We start from the raw sequence: 17485 nt of genomic DNA, 5'->3' as shown, positions 1-17485 counted from the left end.
AATACAGGTGCCAGATACACGGAAAAAACATAGCAGATACTCGGGAATTTTTCTAAGGCTCTGTTCACATCACAGCTATGCCTCGGGATATATCTGGAGTATTGCCAACATATATCACAGTCACTAGCGACAGTAAGTCAATAATATATAAAAATATAAAAAAAATCATAGACCACATGGAATCATGTTTTATGGAAAGTGCAGTCTGATGCCCTTCTCTGTACAACGGAGGCCATAAAAGACACTCTTTTGGCCTCCATCTCGGTCAATGAAATTCAATGGCCACGTTCAGCTCATGGGCCGAGAGTTTCCAACTTACCACAATGTATGAATGTGTTCCAGAAACGTGACGTGAACATATCCTTAGCATGTCTCCATGTGGTGTAACAGAGGGAAGATCTTCATGATTTATCATATTATGGTAAAAGAAGGCCAGTTTTCTCTGGAGAGTCCTCACTATTTTTTTTTCTTCAGCACAGAAATCAGTGTTCACCACGATGATGGGAGAACATTTGAGGACTTGTAGGAGTGTGGTGGTCCATCACATGTCCGGTTATCATTGCCTTGGGTGTTCTTGGTTATTCTGTCCATTCTCTAGCCATTAGGACTCATCTGGCCTCTTGTCCTTCAGTCTCTTAACCAATTCACACTTGTTGATTCCAATGAGGCTATGTCTATTGTTTCCCATTAGTGGTTACCGTTGAGATCCTTGAAATGGAACCAAAAGTCTCTTGACAGAGCCAAGAGTGAAGACCACCGATTCTATATGTAAGCCACCTTTGATGTAAAGACTAAGGCCATTATTGACAACCTTTACATCTACGGAACACAGGTTGTCCATGAAAATCCTTTAGGTCTTGTCAAAAATGCTGAAAAACTCAACGTGTCCTACAACTGAGAATCACTGGCCTGTCCTAGCCGAAATGTCTACGTGATACAGAAACCAAACCGGGACTAAGAAAACATATCTGAACAAGAGCGGGAAAAACAAGACAAAGCATACAAATCAGTTTAATTTAATTATAAATTGTACAAATTTATTCAGGAATGAAATGGAATCATCGTCAATGTCTAGAAAACAATGGAGGAGCGTTCACGGTGGCGGGATTAGGACACTGGATTAGAAGCAGATTTCTGGACGGACGGACGGCCGGGACTGGGTATTACTCCAGGGAGGGGTCTCTGACCCGCAATCTACTAAATTACAAGCACTACACAGGGACACTACATATACAAAGGGGGGTGGCAAAACTACGAAATATCCAGGTTGGAATTGATAGCGCCAATCACGAAACTTAGGGGCAGAAAAGGTGGCGGGTGCCTTCCTGCATAGCCTGTGTTTGGCGTATTGTGTGAGTGTGTCCTGTATGTACCATTTAGTGGACCTCTGGTTACGCACCAGCAGCTTTTCTGTAGACGTTATAAATATTATCAGCTATTTCAGTGACTATGAGGGGTTGTCTATATCAGGGGTGTCAAACTGCATTCCTCGAGGGCCGCAAACCATGCGTGTTTTCAAGATTTCCTTAGCTTTGCACAAAGTACTGCAATCACTATGTGTGTAGGTGATTAAATTATCACCTGTGCAGTACAAGGAAATCCTGAAAACATGACCTGTTTGCAGCCCTCGAGGAATACAGTTTGACACCCCTGGTCTATATAAATAAGCCATATTGGATGGGGGTTCGGTGATTAGAGTGTGCTACAACGAGGCACCGTGGTGGACATGACGACTCTTCCACGCATCGAATGAATATTTGTTCTACACTACTACCGCTGTCCTGCAGACAACGTGAGTATGGAGGTCAATCTCCTGTTTTAGGAGGGGCCCACAAGTTCTGACCAGGGTTTAGGTTAGGTCCGGTCTTTCATCTTTATAGGCCGAGCAATGGAGACTCGTCCTGTATAAGAACTATGGTTTTTCTTGAAAGATGCACTTTTTCCAGCACCACTGCCTGAAGAAAGCGTCTTCTAGACTGTGGGTCTGAGGTCAAAATACTGACTGCCTGATGATTCTGCACAGTTCTTAGATAATGAAGAAAATATTACCGTATATTTAAATACATATAACATAATATTTTCTGACGACATTTCCTTAAAGGGCTAAAAAAAAAAAAAAAGTTCAATGTCAGGTCTTTCCCATTATCTCGTATAACATTCGGTGGAAAACGTACGTCCTGTGCTGTGTGTCGGTCATTAGACTATAATTGTGCTTATTCTGTTGAAGGCTTTTTGGAAATCCTCCATAATTACGAGGGACCGAGTTTTTCAGATTTAATGGGGTCTGACAGTCTGAATGTTTATTCTATGAGAAAAAAAAAACACTTTTTGGAAAGGTGTCGGGCCCGGGACCCTATGGACGACCTGCTGTCATTTGTACATGGAGGAACCCATAGGAGTGCTGTGCATAGACGGGGTAGACGGCACAGTCTCTGTACTACCAGTGCTGCCATATGGTGCCCTCTAGGGTATATACTGGAGATGTTGCCCCCTAAAAGCAGTAGACAATACCCCCGAAGATACTGTGCCTGCTAGGACATGGCGTAATTGTGAAGTTAGAGCCCCGTGGAGGAGCGGTGGAGCATTACAGAAGCCTGTTGGTGCCTTACAGCTCAGAATATTGTATTATGGAATGGAATCAGTATTAATATGCACTGTGTGGTCTTTTCTGGGCATTGAGGTATATCATTTATCAGTAACTTTTAATTTATGTTGATTGTGCCTAACTGATTGTGTCTAAATAAGTGCAATCCTTTCATACAATACCTGTAGAAAAGCACCTTCTTGCCCTCATCAAGGTAAAACTGTCCAACATGGCCAGGATCTGTCCAGATTATTACCATCTACGTACTCCATCTCACTAGGCAATTCAATTTTCCTCAGCATCCTGCCAGCACTATAGGTTTTAGAACTTCCTCTCACTTCCCAGTGTTCACTGCATTTGCCAATATCTAATGTCTTACTAGCCCTTAGCTAAAAAGCCCATCTCTCTGTTACACCTGTATTTGCTTTAATAGACAGGAAAACAGAAAGACAAAACCAGCCCTGACTTCCTATATTCCATTTTCGTGTCTCTGATGCTAGAAAAGATGTCGGACAACAAGTGACACAGAAGGAGGTCCGACTAGTGGATGGCACTTTGCAGGGACTTTTAGGGGGTAAGACATAATATTTGAATAAAGTAATTTGCCAAAAACGGCAGAATGTGACCATAATTATGTGATATGCATACTCTCGGGCACATTCCGACTAGACTTGTACGGCCTCGCTCAACAGTCTAGTCGGATTGTGGCTGGAAGTATGCATATCGAATACTTGCAGTCATGTGATCACCGTTCCCAGTACCACAGTGCGTGATGTGAAGATTCACAAGTCTACAGTCATGTAGAGTGACTGCAGACTTGTAGGTTAAAGCTGGACGGCCCCTTTAAGGCTGGATATTAGAGTTTTAGAGGCCTTGTGAGTCACAGCACCTGGTTGTGTTATAGTATTAGTCATCTGCTGCCTAAAAAAAATATAAATTTTATCTACGTGTAGCTAAATGGATGATGGATGGAAAATCAGAATTTGGCAATACGATGGCACCAACAACATTGGGTTAAAGGGAACTGGTCAGCTAATGGCAGGGGATGATGTGACTATAATGACCGGTCCAAAAGGACGGTCCCTGGTGGTTCTTCCTGTCCTGGTCTGCGGCACAATCTAGAGGAGTGTGGCGGGAAGAAGTACAGTAGTACCCGCCTCTTGGACTAGTCATCCTAGCCGCAAGGCCCATGTTTTGTCTAAATGCCACCAAACATAAATGGCGTCAATAACAGGTGCTCTGGGTTACATGCGGCTCTTGGTTTGGGCACTAGGTTCCCCTTAATGAGGCCAGAAACCTGCGCTCTACCCACCAACTCGGCAGGAAAATGTTTTGTAAATGACCATCCAGTGGGAATCTTGTCCCCTTCCATTGTCATATCAGTTCATTATTCCTTGTAGCATCAGGGATTCTCATCATATACGGATGTGGCAGGTGGAGACCTGAATCTGCGCGCGACTTCAGAGATGGGATCTCGGCTTCTCTATTACGGGCTTGTTGGTGCAAAATTCAGGCCACCACGACGCGCGCTCCAAGACCTTCTCTCCTTGTAGCACCGCAGACCACAGGTTCTTGTACAGCTGTAAGAACGTAACGCCGGTTAAAGGTGGTAACTGATGGTCAACAAACCACATAATGGGGGCCTCATATCCCACCCTTTACTTCATAACTGAGAGCACATTTTGTCAAGACATCCCCTTTAAAAGGTAGTTTCAAGGATTGGAAAAACATGGATGCTTACTTCCAAAAACAGTGCCACACGTTCACGTCACTGAAGTGTAATACCAGACATAGACAGGGGTGGCGCTGTTTCTGGAAGAAAGCAGTCATAGTTTTCCAATCATGAACTATGCTATTAACTGTTCACACCGCAGTAACATATCATCTTGTCTCCTGTCCCTCTGCTGGCGCCTGGGGAGGCGCAATACGTGCGTTTCATCAACTTCTTACAAGGATCCCCGACAATAGGCTGATGGCAGGGTGTCCTGCCGCTGACCGATCAGCTATAATCTATGCAGTAGCACAGCATCGACTGTTCTGTTTCTCTACAGCTCCCCCACAGGAGATATGAAGCATTACACAATTTCTATAGAAAACCAAAGGTGCTGGGTCCTCCAGAGTAAAATACGCTCTTGTGGACCCAGTGGTTCATAAAGTCGTAATGTTGTGGCACTACATTGCAGGAAATGAGTGAATGTGGCGCCTGCGGCACGACAACCTGAAGGGACCGGTGGGGGTCTGACTATTGAGACCCCCCTCTATTGCCTAGAACAGGGCTCTGCAATACCCCATTGGAATGGAGAAATGGGCAGACATGGACGCCACCGCTCCCTGCTGGATAAAAAAGGAAGTCAGCGATCTCCGGCGATCGCATATAGACAATGAATGGGGCGGTGCTGCATGCGTGTGACCTCCGCCTCGCTCTAAAGGGGAATTTCACAGCTCAGATCTCTGGATCACAGGGGGGTCCCAGAGGTCAGAAACCCCCTGATCTGTAAGTTACCTATTATTCTTGGTGATAACTATTAATGATGGGGAATTCTAATTCTAATATTTAGTCCGCCATCTTTCTCCCCTGACTTCTCCAAACATAGGATAGCATCTGGGTTATCTTGCCGAGAATAAAAGGATTGGCAGTCCAAAATTGCACATGCCAGATCTTTATCTGCCCCAACATCATCTGTGAGGGGAGAGTCAACATTAGACTGTTGGCCAAGCGCGGCAATATCGGCAGAGTCAGGCGGCCATATAACTCGGACGGGGATTGCAACCCAATGCTCGGACTGGCCGGCAGCTCTCCCGACTTGAGCTTGACAGCTGCGTAGAAATACATGCTGCCATGCTCGGGTCGGTGGAGCCGTTGGCCAGTCCGAGCATTACTTTGCAATCCCCGTCGGAGATTTATGGTCGTCTGACTCTTCCCTTACTCTGAGGTGTATGGGGCCTTCTGTACAACATTTTTCCCATATAATCAGCCATCCACCTGCTGCCGGGGGAATAAATATGTGGCTACACAGTGTGTGGCTCTCTTCTATAGGAGTGACGGAAACAGCGGCGCCATTTCAGCAAGACGGGGGGGGGGGAAGTCTCCTTGCTGGAGATCGGTGCCGACCCAACAGATGTGGATAAATCAGAAATGTCTGCGGTGGAAACATCCCTTTAAATGAGAAACACAGCTCTGCTACATCTGGACCTGCACTACGGCATCCAAGCGAGAACAATTCTACAAAAATGGATGAACTAGTTTGACATTTTATAGCAAAGAACATATTTTGGCTCCTGTGGATTTACCTCTCCGTCCGCTTTGGCGATGGGGGAATTCAAGATGAAGTCTGGAGGTGCAATGGCGTCCACGAGAGACACGGCGTCGTCCTTCAGCTGCGTTATAAGAAGAAAAATGTTGGCAGCGGTCGTCACTTTCTATAGTAACACGAGCAAAACAGAGCCGTGAACGCTCGCTGCCAATTACACGGAGGAGTGCCATGCGAGCGGTCACGCTGTTTAGGGGAGCGCAGGATTCGGGTTTTATTGTCCTGGAGCCGCCATTGAATTTTTTCCATTTATTGTGAAATCTCCGCGCGTCTCATTAACCTTTACATGGCAGCGTCGGAGTTACATGTGATCTGCGGCACAGAACTGCCGCTGCCGTGTAATCCGCACCATGTAGTAAACCACAAAATATGATCAGTCTTGAGGGGCCGAGAAAAACATAAATGAGAAACGGAGAAAAACAGATGATGGTGGAGAAAGCCGGCTAACGAGCAGCGGGACAGGCTTACAGATGCAGCAGAGTTAGAGATGCGATTTAACCCCTTGTGTCCGACTCCTTATCGGTGGTCTTCTGTAAAACTACTTGTCTCATCTCAGCTCAACATCAAGTTGTCTGCTATTCACTGTGCAATAAAAACTTTGGCAAATTTCCCATATACATTGGCCCCCCATTCATAAAAGTGGCGCTGTGTACGCCAGCCTTAAAGACGTGAGCGTGGCGTCAAATTCAATACAAGGCGTGCGCCACTTTATTAAATGTGGCGCATCTTTTATCTATTGGGCGCCACCGATAGAAGTGTGTCGTAAATTAGATCACTTTTGTGGCATAAATGATGAAATAGCTGGGCACTGTCCGAGCTCTACCTACTTTTCAAAAAGTTTGGCTAGGACTGTCGTAAAAAAAGACGCCAAGAGTAAAAAACTTTCTGGGTAACTTCCAGTTGCGCAAAAATGTTTGCAACGTTTTAAGCCAGAAAACTGGCAAAAAAAACCTCTGGATGATTCGAGTCCATTGTTCCTTCAGTCCTCTACATTTTCTAAACTGTGCTGGCTGTCAGTGAATAGAAATGTTCTTGAGGTTGATTTTGCCTTACTCACATAGCTGAGCTCGTTACAATGTATCAGTCTAGGCAACGACTTGGAGCTTTTCGTCAGGAAACGCACTAGCACAAGGGTGGGCAATTCATTATCCTATGAGAGACCGTGACTGTTGTGGGTGATGAACCAATAGGCTGAAATTTATTCTGCTGAACATCAATTTGACATTAATTATTCTTTTATATTAATTGTATCACTATTTATTGAGCAGAATTGAGTATGCAGACATCCCTATATACAGTATGAGCCCCACACATCCCCTATATACAGTATGAGCCCCCACATTGTTTCTATATACAGTATGAGACCCTATATACATTATGAGCCCCCACATAGCCTCCCTGTATACAGTATGAGCCCCACACACCCCCTATATACAGTATGAGCCCCCACAAAGCCCAACTATATACAGTATGAGCCCCCACATTACTTCTATATACAGTATGCACTTCCTATATACAGTATGAGCCCCCACATAGCCTCCCTGTATACAGTATGAGCCCCACACATCCCCTATATACAGTATGAGCCCCACACATCCCCTATATACAGTATGAGCCCCCACAAAGCCCAAATATATACAGTATGAGCCCCCACATTGCTTCTATATACAGTATGCACCTCCTATATACAGTATGAGCCCCCACATAGCCTCCCTGTATACAGTATGAGCCCCACACATCCCCTATATACATTATGAGCCCCACATAGCCTCCCTGTATACAGTATGAGACCCCACATTGCTTCTATATACAGGTTGCACCTCTTATATACATTATGAGCCCCCACAAAGCCCAACTATATACAGTATGAGTCCCCACATTGCTTCTATATACAGTATGCACCTCCTATATACAGTATGAGCCCCCACATAACCTCCCTGTATAAAGTATGAGCCCCACACATCCCCTATATACAGTATGAGCCCCCACAAAGCCCAACTATATACAGTATGAGACCCCACATTGCTTCTATATACAGTATGCACCTCCTACAGTCATGGCCAAAAGTATTGACACCCCTGCAATTCTGTCAGATAATACGCAGTTTCTTCCTGAAAATGATTGCAAACACAAATTCTTTGGTATTATTATCTTCATTTAATTTGTCTTAAATGAAAAAACAAAAAAGAGAATGAAGCAAAAAGCAAAACATTGATCATTTCACACAAAACTCCAAAAATGGGCCAGACAAAAGTATTGGCACCCTCAGCCTAATACTTGGTTGCACAACCTTTAGCCAAAATTACTGCGACCAACCGCTTCCGGTAACCATCAATGAGTTTCTTACAATGCTCTGCTGGAATTTTAGACCATTCTTGTTTGGCAAACTGCTCCAGGTCCCTGATATTTGAAGGGTGCCTTCTCCAAACTGCCATTTTTAGATCTCTCCACAGGTGTTCTATGGGATTCAGGTCTGGACTCATTGCTGGCCACCTTAGAAGTCTCCAGTGCTTTCTCTCAAACCCTTTTCTAGTGCTTTTTGAAGTGTGTTTTGGGTCATTGTCCTGCTGGAAGACCCATGACCTCTGAGGGAGACCCAGCTTTCTCACACTGGGCCCTACATTATGCTGCAAAATTTGTTGGTAGTCTTCAGACTTCATAATGCCATGCACACGGTCAAGCAGTCCAGTGCCAGAGGCAGCAGAGCAACCCCAAAACATCAGGGAACCTCCGCCATGTTTGACTGTAGGGACTGTGTTCTTTTCTTTGAATGCCTTTTTTTTTCTCCTGGAAACTCTATGTTGATGCCTTTGCCCAAAAAGCTCTACTTTTGTCTCATCTGACCAGAGAACATTCTTCCAAAACGTTTTAGGCTTTTTCAGGTAAGTTTTGGCAAATTCCAGCCTGGCTTTTTTATGTCTCGGGGTAAGAAGTGGGGTCTTCCTGAATCTCCTACCATACAGTCCCTTTTCATTCAGACGCCGACGGATAGTATGGGTTGACACTGTTGTACCCTCGGACTGCAGGGCAGCTTGAACTTGTTTGGATGTTAGTCGGGGTTCTTTATCCAACATCCGCACAATCTTGCGTTGAAATCTCTTGTTAATTTTTCTTTTCCGTCCACATCTAGGGAGGTTAGCCACAGTGCCATGGGCTTTAAACTTCTTGATGACACTGCGCACGGTAGACACAGGAACATTCAGGTCTTTGGAGATGAACTTGTAGCCTTGAGATTGCTCATGCTTCCTCACAATCTGGTTTCTCAAGTCCTCAGACAGTTCTTTGGTCTTCTTTCTTTTCTCCATGCTCAATGTGGTACACACAAGGACACAAGACAGAGGTTGAGTCAACTTTAATCCATGTCAACTGGCTGCAAGTGTGATTTAGTTATTGCCAACACCTGTTAGGTGCCACAGGTAAGTTACAGGTGCTGTTAATTACACAAATTAGGGAAGCATCACATGATTTTTCGAACAGTGCCAATACTTTTGTCCACCCCCTTTTTTATATTTGGTGTGGAATTATATCCAATTTGGCTCTAGGACAATTCTTTTTGTGTTTTTTCACTTAAGACAAATTAAATGAAGATAATAATAATAAATAAATAATAATCTTTATTTTTATATAGCGCTAACATATTCCGCAGCGCTTTACAGAGGTTGCACACATTATCATCGCTGTCCCCGATGAAGCTCACAATCTAAATTCCCTATCAGTATGTCTTTGGAATGTGGGAGGAAACCGGAGTACCCGGAGGAAACCCACGCAAACACGGAGAGAACATACAAACTCTTTGCAGATGTTGTCCAGGGTGGGATTAGAACCCAGGACCCCAGCGCTGCAAGGCTGCTGTGCTAACCACTGCGCCACCGCGCTGCCCTGATAATAATACCAAAGAATTTGTGTTTGCAATCATTTTCAGGAAGAAACTGAGTATTATCTGACAGAATTGCAGAGGTGTGAATACTTTTGGCCATGACTGTATATACATTATGAGCCCCCACATAGCCTCCCTGTATACAGTATGAGCCCCACACACCCCCTATATACACAGTATGAGACCCCATAAAGCCCAACTATATACAGTATGAGACCCCACATTGCTCCCATATACAGTATGTGCCCCTATATACATTATAGGCCCCCACATAGCCTCCCTACATACAGTATGAGCCCTACACAGCCCTTATATACAGTAAGAGCCCCACAAAGCCCAACTGTATACAGTATGAGACCCCACATTGCTCATAATATTCAGTATGCGTCCCTATATACATTATGAGCCCCCACATAGCCTCTGTATACAGTATGAGTCCTCACATAGCCTCCTATATACAGTGCAGTGTGAGCCCGCACAAAGCCTCTCTATATACAGTATGAGACCTCACATAACCTCACTATATTCTGTAACAGCCCTCACATAGCCTCCTATAAACAGTTTGAAGCCCCCACATAGCCCCACTATATACAGTATTAGCCCCTACATAGCCCCTTATATACAATGTGAGTTCCCACATACTCTATATAAAGTAAGAGCCCCCACATACCCCTTTATATACAGCTTGAGCTCCCACATAGCCTCCCTATATAAAGTATGAGTCCCCACATAGCCCCTTATATACAGAATGAACCCCCATATATTCTATATGCAGTGTGAGCCCCACATCGCCTCCTATATATACAATGAGAACCCCCATATAGCCTCCTATACACAATATGGGCCCCCACATAGCCTCCTATACACAATATGGGCCCCCACATAGCCTCCTATACACAATATGGGCCCCCACATAGCCTCCTATACACAATATGGGCCCCCACATAGCCTTTTATATACAATATGAGCCCTCACATAGCCCCTATATACAGGCAGACATCCCACACACATGCTCACCTGTCTCCCGTTACCCCGACGCTTTGCCCCTGCGTTTGCTGTAAGCACCGACACTCCGCACAGCAGATGTGACGTAGTGACGCCATCACGTCTGTTGTCTCAGTCGCACACGCTGATTGGTAGAAGACGGAGTCTCTGTCCTCCACCACTGTATTCGTGCACACGTTGGGCGTGGGATGGCGGGCGCAGGGTGTATTCAGCCCTTCGGCTGTATCGGTCTGCAGTCTGGATTTGCTCTTGCGTGATACCCTATTACAATGTGAAGCTGTGCGTGTGACACACGGTGAGCAGAACTTCAGGCTTATTTACTGACAGCAAGCAGAGGTCGTAAAAATGGTGGAGAAACTAGAATGTGCACTGAGAGGTTACCAAAGCTGGACGTTTCTATCTGATGTAAGAAAAACTCTGTACATTATATTCTAAGCAGCTTCTAAGCAATGATCACATGAAGACAGTCCTATCCACACATGCCAATAGCAAATACGGACATAAAGGGTGGTCCGGCTGCATGATCATCTCTTGGGGGACTCGAATCATCCTTGTATTCAATGATGCCATCCTTCTGAAAGGCGGCCAGGTAATACCACTGTTCCCTTGCAGTTTTGTAGGACACTATCAGCTGCCAGGGTAAAATCTGTAAAATGTGTATTCAGTGAATAGAGATTTCCTTATTTCTGAGATGGGAGATGGCAGCTGGTGCTCGTACTCTAGGGAGAAGCTAGAGGAGGACACATACTGCTGCATGGTCTCCTGAAGAGACAGTTACATTTCTGCATAGAACTTTATGAGCACCAAGTGTCCTCTCTTCTGCCTACATGATCAGGCCAGGAGGAGGAAGAAGCAGATTTCTCATGTAAGATATATTACAAAGTTTCTTATTCTCACCTAAACTATTGTTTTGTGAAACAAAAATTAAAACGACAGATACTCTTTAAGTAGATGGAGTATTCCTGGCAGCTAAAAACAAAGAAGCTAAGACTGGATCTAATTTCTGTTGCGCCATATGGATACTAAGTACCCATGGATCCACCATTCCCTGACTCATTGACATAGGCTGGTGACTAGTTACAAAAATATGGGTATTTTCAATGTTTAGGTGCAGCCTTTCATTTCCCCCAAAAAATTGTATCAAAATGTATTCAAAAATGTTTCCACTAAGGAAAAAATACAGGATAAGCCAATATGACAATTCATAAAGGATTTATCTAGTATTATTGTTATCTTTCACAAAAAAAATAAAAAACATACCCACTGATCCCCCTTTATAGTGATCCACTGATTTACCACCGTAGTGCTCCACTGATCCCCCGCCATAGTGCTCCACTGATTCCCCGCCATAGTGCTCCACTGATCCCCCGCCATAGTGCTCCACTGATTCCCCGCCATAGTGCTCCACTGATTCCCCACCATAGTCCTCCACTGATTCCCCGCCGTAGTGCTCCACTGATTCCCCGCCATAGTGCTCCACTGATTCCCCGCCATTGTGCTCCACTGATTTACCACCGTAGTGCTCCACTGATTCCCTGCCATAGTGCTCCACTGATTCCCTGCCATAGTGCTCCACTGATCCCCCGCCATAGTGCTCCACTGATTCCCTGCCATAGTGCTCCACTGATCCCCCGCCATAGTGCTCCACTGATTCCCTGCCATAGTGCTCCACTGATCCGCCGCCATAGTGCTCCACTGATTCCCTGCCATAGTGCTCCACTGATTCCCTGCCATAGTGCTCCACTGATTCCCTGCCATAGTGCTCCACTGATTCTCCACCGTAGTGCTCCACTGATTCCCCGCCATAGTGCTCCACTGATTCCCCGCCATAGTGCTCCACTGGTCCCCCGCCATAATGCTCCACTGATTCCCCGCCATAGTGCTCCAATGATCCCCCGCCATAATGCTCCACTAGTCCCCCGCCATAGTGCTCCACTGATTCCCCGCCATAGTGCTCCACTGGTCCCCCGCCATAATGCTCCACTGATCCCCCGCCATAGTGCTCCACTGATCCCCCGCCATAGTGCTCCACTGATCCCCCGCCATAGTGCTCCACTGGTCCCCCGCCATAGTGCTCCACTGATTCCCCGCCATAGTGCTCCACTGGTCCCCCGCCATAGTGCTCCACTGATTCCCCGCCATAGTGCTCCACTGGTCCCCCGCCATAGTGCTCCACTGATCCCCCTTCATAGTGATCCACTGATTTACCACCGTAGTGCTCCACTGATTCCTTGCCATAGTGCTCCACTGATTCCCCGCCATAGTGCTCCACTGATTCCCCGCCATAGTGCTCCACTGATCCCCCATCATAGTGCTCCACTGATTCCCCGCCATAGTGCTCCACTGGTCAACCGCCGTAGTGCTCCACTGATTCCCCACCATAGTGCTCCACTGATTCCATGCCGTAGTGCTCCACTGATCCCACTCCATAGTGCTCCACTGATCCCCCTCCATAGTGCTCCACTGATCCCCCGCCATAGTGCTCCACTGATTCCATGCCGTAGTGCTCCACTGATCCCACTCCATAGTGCTCCACTGATCTCCCTCCATAGTGCTCCACTGATCCCTCTCCGTAGTGCTCCACTGGTCTTCCACCAGTCTCCAAGCCTTTTCATTAGTTGGAGAAATCACGTGACCGTTGTGGCCAATCATTGGCCTCAGCAGTGGGGTGACGTTCTCTGCTGCAGCCATTGATTGGCTGCAGAGGTCACGTTATGTACTCGACAGAAGACAAGGTACAGAGACCAGCAGGGGACCTAGAGTGGCACACAACAGTGTCAGCAGGCCAGTATATTTTTTTTTCAGATTTTTCAGCCATGCTGGGTCCCGGCCTCCCGGGTTGAATTCTTGGGGTAAACATTCAAACATATGAGACTTTGGAACATTGCCTATAAGAGGAGAGATTCTGCAGTATACTTAATACCATATGGTGCAAGAGAACAACTTCATAGTCACCGTGACGGACCGGCCACACATGACACCATGGCTGCCAGACGGCGTGACACTTCTTTGGCAGTCAGTAGGAAGCTCGTACGTCTGTCATTTACTACTCTCATTCCTAGTTAGTTTTTAATGAGGTCCAGAAGCACCGAGAGAGTCCTCCAGCTTCTGGCTATGGCTGTTTTAGCTGCCAGAAAAAGTAAATAAATCAACTATTTTTTGGAAACATTTGGAATTAGGGTATTTAAAAAAGGCTCAACGTTGGTGGGGAGATTAACTCCGACAAAACGAGATGATCTATATGGATCCGGAAGATCTAGATTTTCTGACGTTTCCACCATATGGAAACGTGGGACAGTCTGGTGGGAACTAGGTACCATGTGCACCCTTTATGGCCAGTGTTTATCTACCAGCCACAAGCACAGAATGACTGGTCATACCAAGCACAGGCGCTCGGTGCACCATAGGTGGCAGTCATTTAAGAGCAGCATTCCGCCTGTGTGTTTTCCATCTATCTCTATCTCTAACCTTCTCTCTAAAGCCAGAGCGGTCAATCAAAGAAGAGGGAAGGACGGAGACAGAGGGAAAACAAGCAGGTGGTTGAGGTGTACTTAATTGTTTGACCACGCCATGAAGCACCGAGCGCCTGTGCTTGGCTTGAACAGTCATTCTCTGCTGACCAAGTCCCTGTAAAGGAATAAAAAATTATCACCGATTCACAGCATAGGTGGTACCTTGTTGATCGGCGGGGGTCCGACTGCTGGGACCTGCACTGATAGGAACAGAGCACTTTTATCCCCACTAGAATGGAACATACCGCATACAATCCCTATAGGGCAGTTGGGGGTCCGACATGCCGAGCTATTGGGGATAAAAGTGACTTATCGGGAATAAAAGCTCTTTGTTCTGCTGATTGGTGCCGGTCTCTACTGTCGTCCACCCATACATCAATAAGTGGTCTCCTATCCTGTGGACCGGTGATAAGTTATCACTGGAGAACCCCTTTAATGTCATCTAAAGTTTTAGGACTTGAACCCTTGTACCCCAGCGCCCCCCACACTATCATCAGATCCATATTTAAGAGAGAATTTTTGGGATGCATGAGTAGTTCAGGTGGTTCTTATGGCAAAAAGAGTGAGACGGGCGACTTATCCAAAAATGTGCAAGACGTGAACCTTTCAGCACCGATATATACTACCTGAGCGCATAGGTCCAGAATTGCGTCCTGCACGATTCTGCCGTGTAGTTCGCCGGAGAAGTATCCACCTGCAAAACAGCAGCAGGAATCAAGAGGATAATAGAGAGATATTCACTTTACGATTAATACAATTGGATTGCAAAACAGTGACGTCAAACTAGACTGCGAAGCACCAAGTGATGTCACAATACAGAAATAAAGCAAATAGTGATGTCACAGCAGAAGGATAATGTACACAGTGATGTCACAGAGGAAAAATAATACAAATAGTGATGTCACAGCAGAGGAGTAATGCACACAGTGATGTCACAACAGAGGAGTAATGATATAGAGATGTCACAGCAGAGGAGTAATGATATAGTGATGTCACAGCAGAGGAGTAATGCACATAGTGATGTCACAGCAGAGTAGTAATATGCACATAGTGATGTCACAGCAGAGGAGTAATGATATAGAGATGTCACAGCAGAGGAGTAATGTACATAGTGATGTCACAGCAGAGGAGTAATGATATAGAGATGTCACAGCAGAGGAGTAATGTACATAGTGATGTCACAGCAGATGAGTAATGCACATAGTGATGTCACAGCAGAGGAGTAATGATATAGTGATGTCACAGCAGAGGAGTAATGATATAGAGATGTCACAGCAGAGGAGTAATGATATAGTGATGTCTCAGCAGAGGAGTAATGATATAGCGATGTCACAGCAGAGGAGTAATGCACATAGTGATGTCACATCAGAGGAGTAATGATATAGAGATGTCACAGCAGAGGAGTAATGATATAGAGATGTCACAGCAGAGGAGTAATGATATAGTGATGTCACAGCAGAGGAGTAATGATATAGTGATGTCACAGCAGAGGAGTAATGATATAGCGATGTCACAGCAGAGGAGTAATGCACATAGTGATGTCACAGCAGAGGAGTAATGATATAGTGATGTCACAGCAAAGGAGTAATGATATAGAGATGTCACAGCAGATGAGTAATGTACATAGTGATGTCACAGCAGATGAGTAATGCACATAGTGATGTCACAGCAGAGGAGTAATGTACATAGTGATGTCACAGCAGAGGAGTAATGCACATAGTGATGTCACACCAGAGGAGTAATGCACATAGTGATGTCACAGCAGAGGAGTAATGATATAGAGATGTCACAGCAGAGGAGTAATAATATAGTAATGTCACAGCAGAGGAGTAATGATATAGAGATGTCACAGCAGAGGAGTAATGCACATAGTGATGTCACAGCAGAGGAGTAATGCACATCGTGATGTCACAGTAGAGGAGTAATGATATAGAGATGTCACAGCAGAGGAGTAATGTACATAGTGATGTCACAGCAGAGGAGTAATAATATAGCGACGTCACAGCAGAGGAGTAATGCACATAGTGATGTCACAGCAGAGGAGTAATGATATAGCGATGTCACAGCAGAGGAGTAATGCACATAGTGATGTCACAGCAGAGGAGTAATGTACATAGTGATGTCACAGCAGAGGAGTAATGCACATAGTGATGTCACACCAGAGGAGTAATGCACATAGTGATGTCACAGCAGAGGAGTAATGATATAGAGATGTCACAGCAGAGGAGTAATAATATAGTAATGTCACAGCAGAGGAGTAATGATATAGAGATGTCACAGCAGAGGAGTAATGCACATAGTGATGTCACAGCAGAGGAGTAATGCACATCGTGATGTCACAGTAGAGGAGTAATGATATAGAGATGTCACAGCAGAGGAGTAATGTACATAGTGATGTCACAGCAGAGGAGTAATAATATAGCGACGTCACAGCAGAGGAGTAATGCACATAGTGATGTCACAGCAGAGGAGTAATGATATAGCGATGTCACAGCAGAGGAGTAATGATATAGCGATGTCACAGCAGAGGAGTAATAATATAACGATGTCACAGCAGAGGAGTAATGATATAGCGATGTCACAGCAGAGGAGTAATGCACATAGTGATGTCACAGCAGAGGAGTAATAATGTAACGATGTCACAGCAGAGGAGTAATGATATAGCGATGTCACAGCAGAGGAGTAATGCACATAGTGATGCCACAGTAGAGGAGTAATGCACATAGCAATGTCACAGCAGGAGTAATATGCACATAGTGATGTCACAGTAGAGGAGTAATGCACATAGTGATGTCAGAGCATGAGTAATATGCACATAGTGATGTCACAGTAGAGGAGTAATGCACATAGTGATGTCAGAGCAGAGGAGTAGTGCACATAGTGATGTCACAGTAGATGAGTAATGATATAGAGATGTCAGAGCAGAGGAGTAATGCACATAGTGATGCCACAGCAGAGGAGTAATGTACATAGTGATGCCACAGCAGAGGAGTAATATGCGCATAGTGATGTCAGAGACGAGGAGTAATGCACATAGTGATGAAAGAGCAGAGGAGTAATGCACATAGTGATGTCACAGTAGAGGAGTAATGCACATAGCGATGTCACAGCAGGAGTAATATGCACATAGTGATGTCACAGTAGAGGAGTAATGCACATACCGATGTCACAGCAGGAGTAATATGCACATAGTGAT

At 45.4% G+C, this 17485-nt stretch overlaps 1 protein-coding gene across 4 annotated transcripts in view; it reads right to left on the bottom strand.

Moving 5' to 3' along the window:
* Positions 1-1010: 1010 nt before the first annotated feature.
* The window catches only part of ACOX3 (acyl-CoA oxidase 3, pristanoyl), a 127360-nt gene continuing 110885 nt past the window's right edge, over positions 1011-17485 (bottom strand). For all 4 annotated transcript variants that reach the window (XM_069744766.1, XM_069744764.1, XM_069744763.1 and 1 more), the window contains exons 16-18: positions 14916-14983; positions 5876-5962; positions 1011-4164 (exon numbers count right to left, since the gene is read on the bottom strand). In XM_069744766.1, the coding sequence (XP_069600867.1) occupies positions 4045-4164; positions 5876-5962; positions 14916-14983 (275 nt within the window). In that variant the 3' untranslated portion in view covers positions 1011-4044. The remainder of the gene's footprint in view (positions 4165-5875; positions 5963-14915; positions 14984-17485) is intronic.

This window comes from Ranitomeya imitator, chromosome 1, assembly GCF_032444005.1.
Source record: "Ranitomeya imitator isolate aRanImi1 chromosome 1, aRanImi1.pri, whole genome shotgun sequence".
In the NCBI taxonomy this organism is placed as follows: Eukaryota; Metazoa; Chordata; class Amphibia; order Anura; family Dendrobatidae; genus Ranitomeya; species Ranitomeya imitator.
Note: the sequence above shows the minus strand (reverse complement) of the source record. Positions and strands in the feature narration are given on the sequence as shown.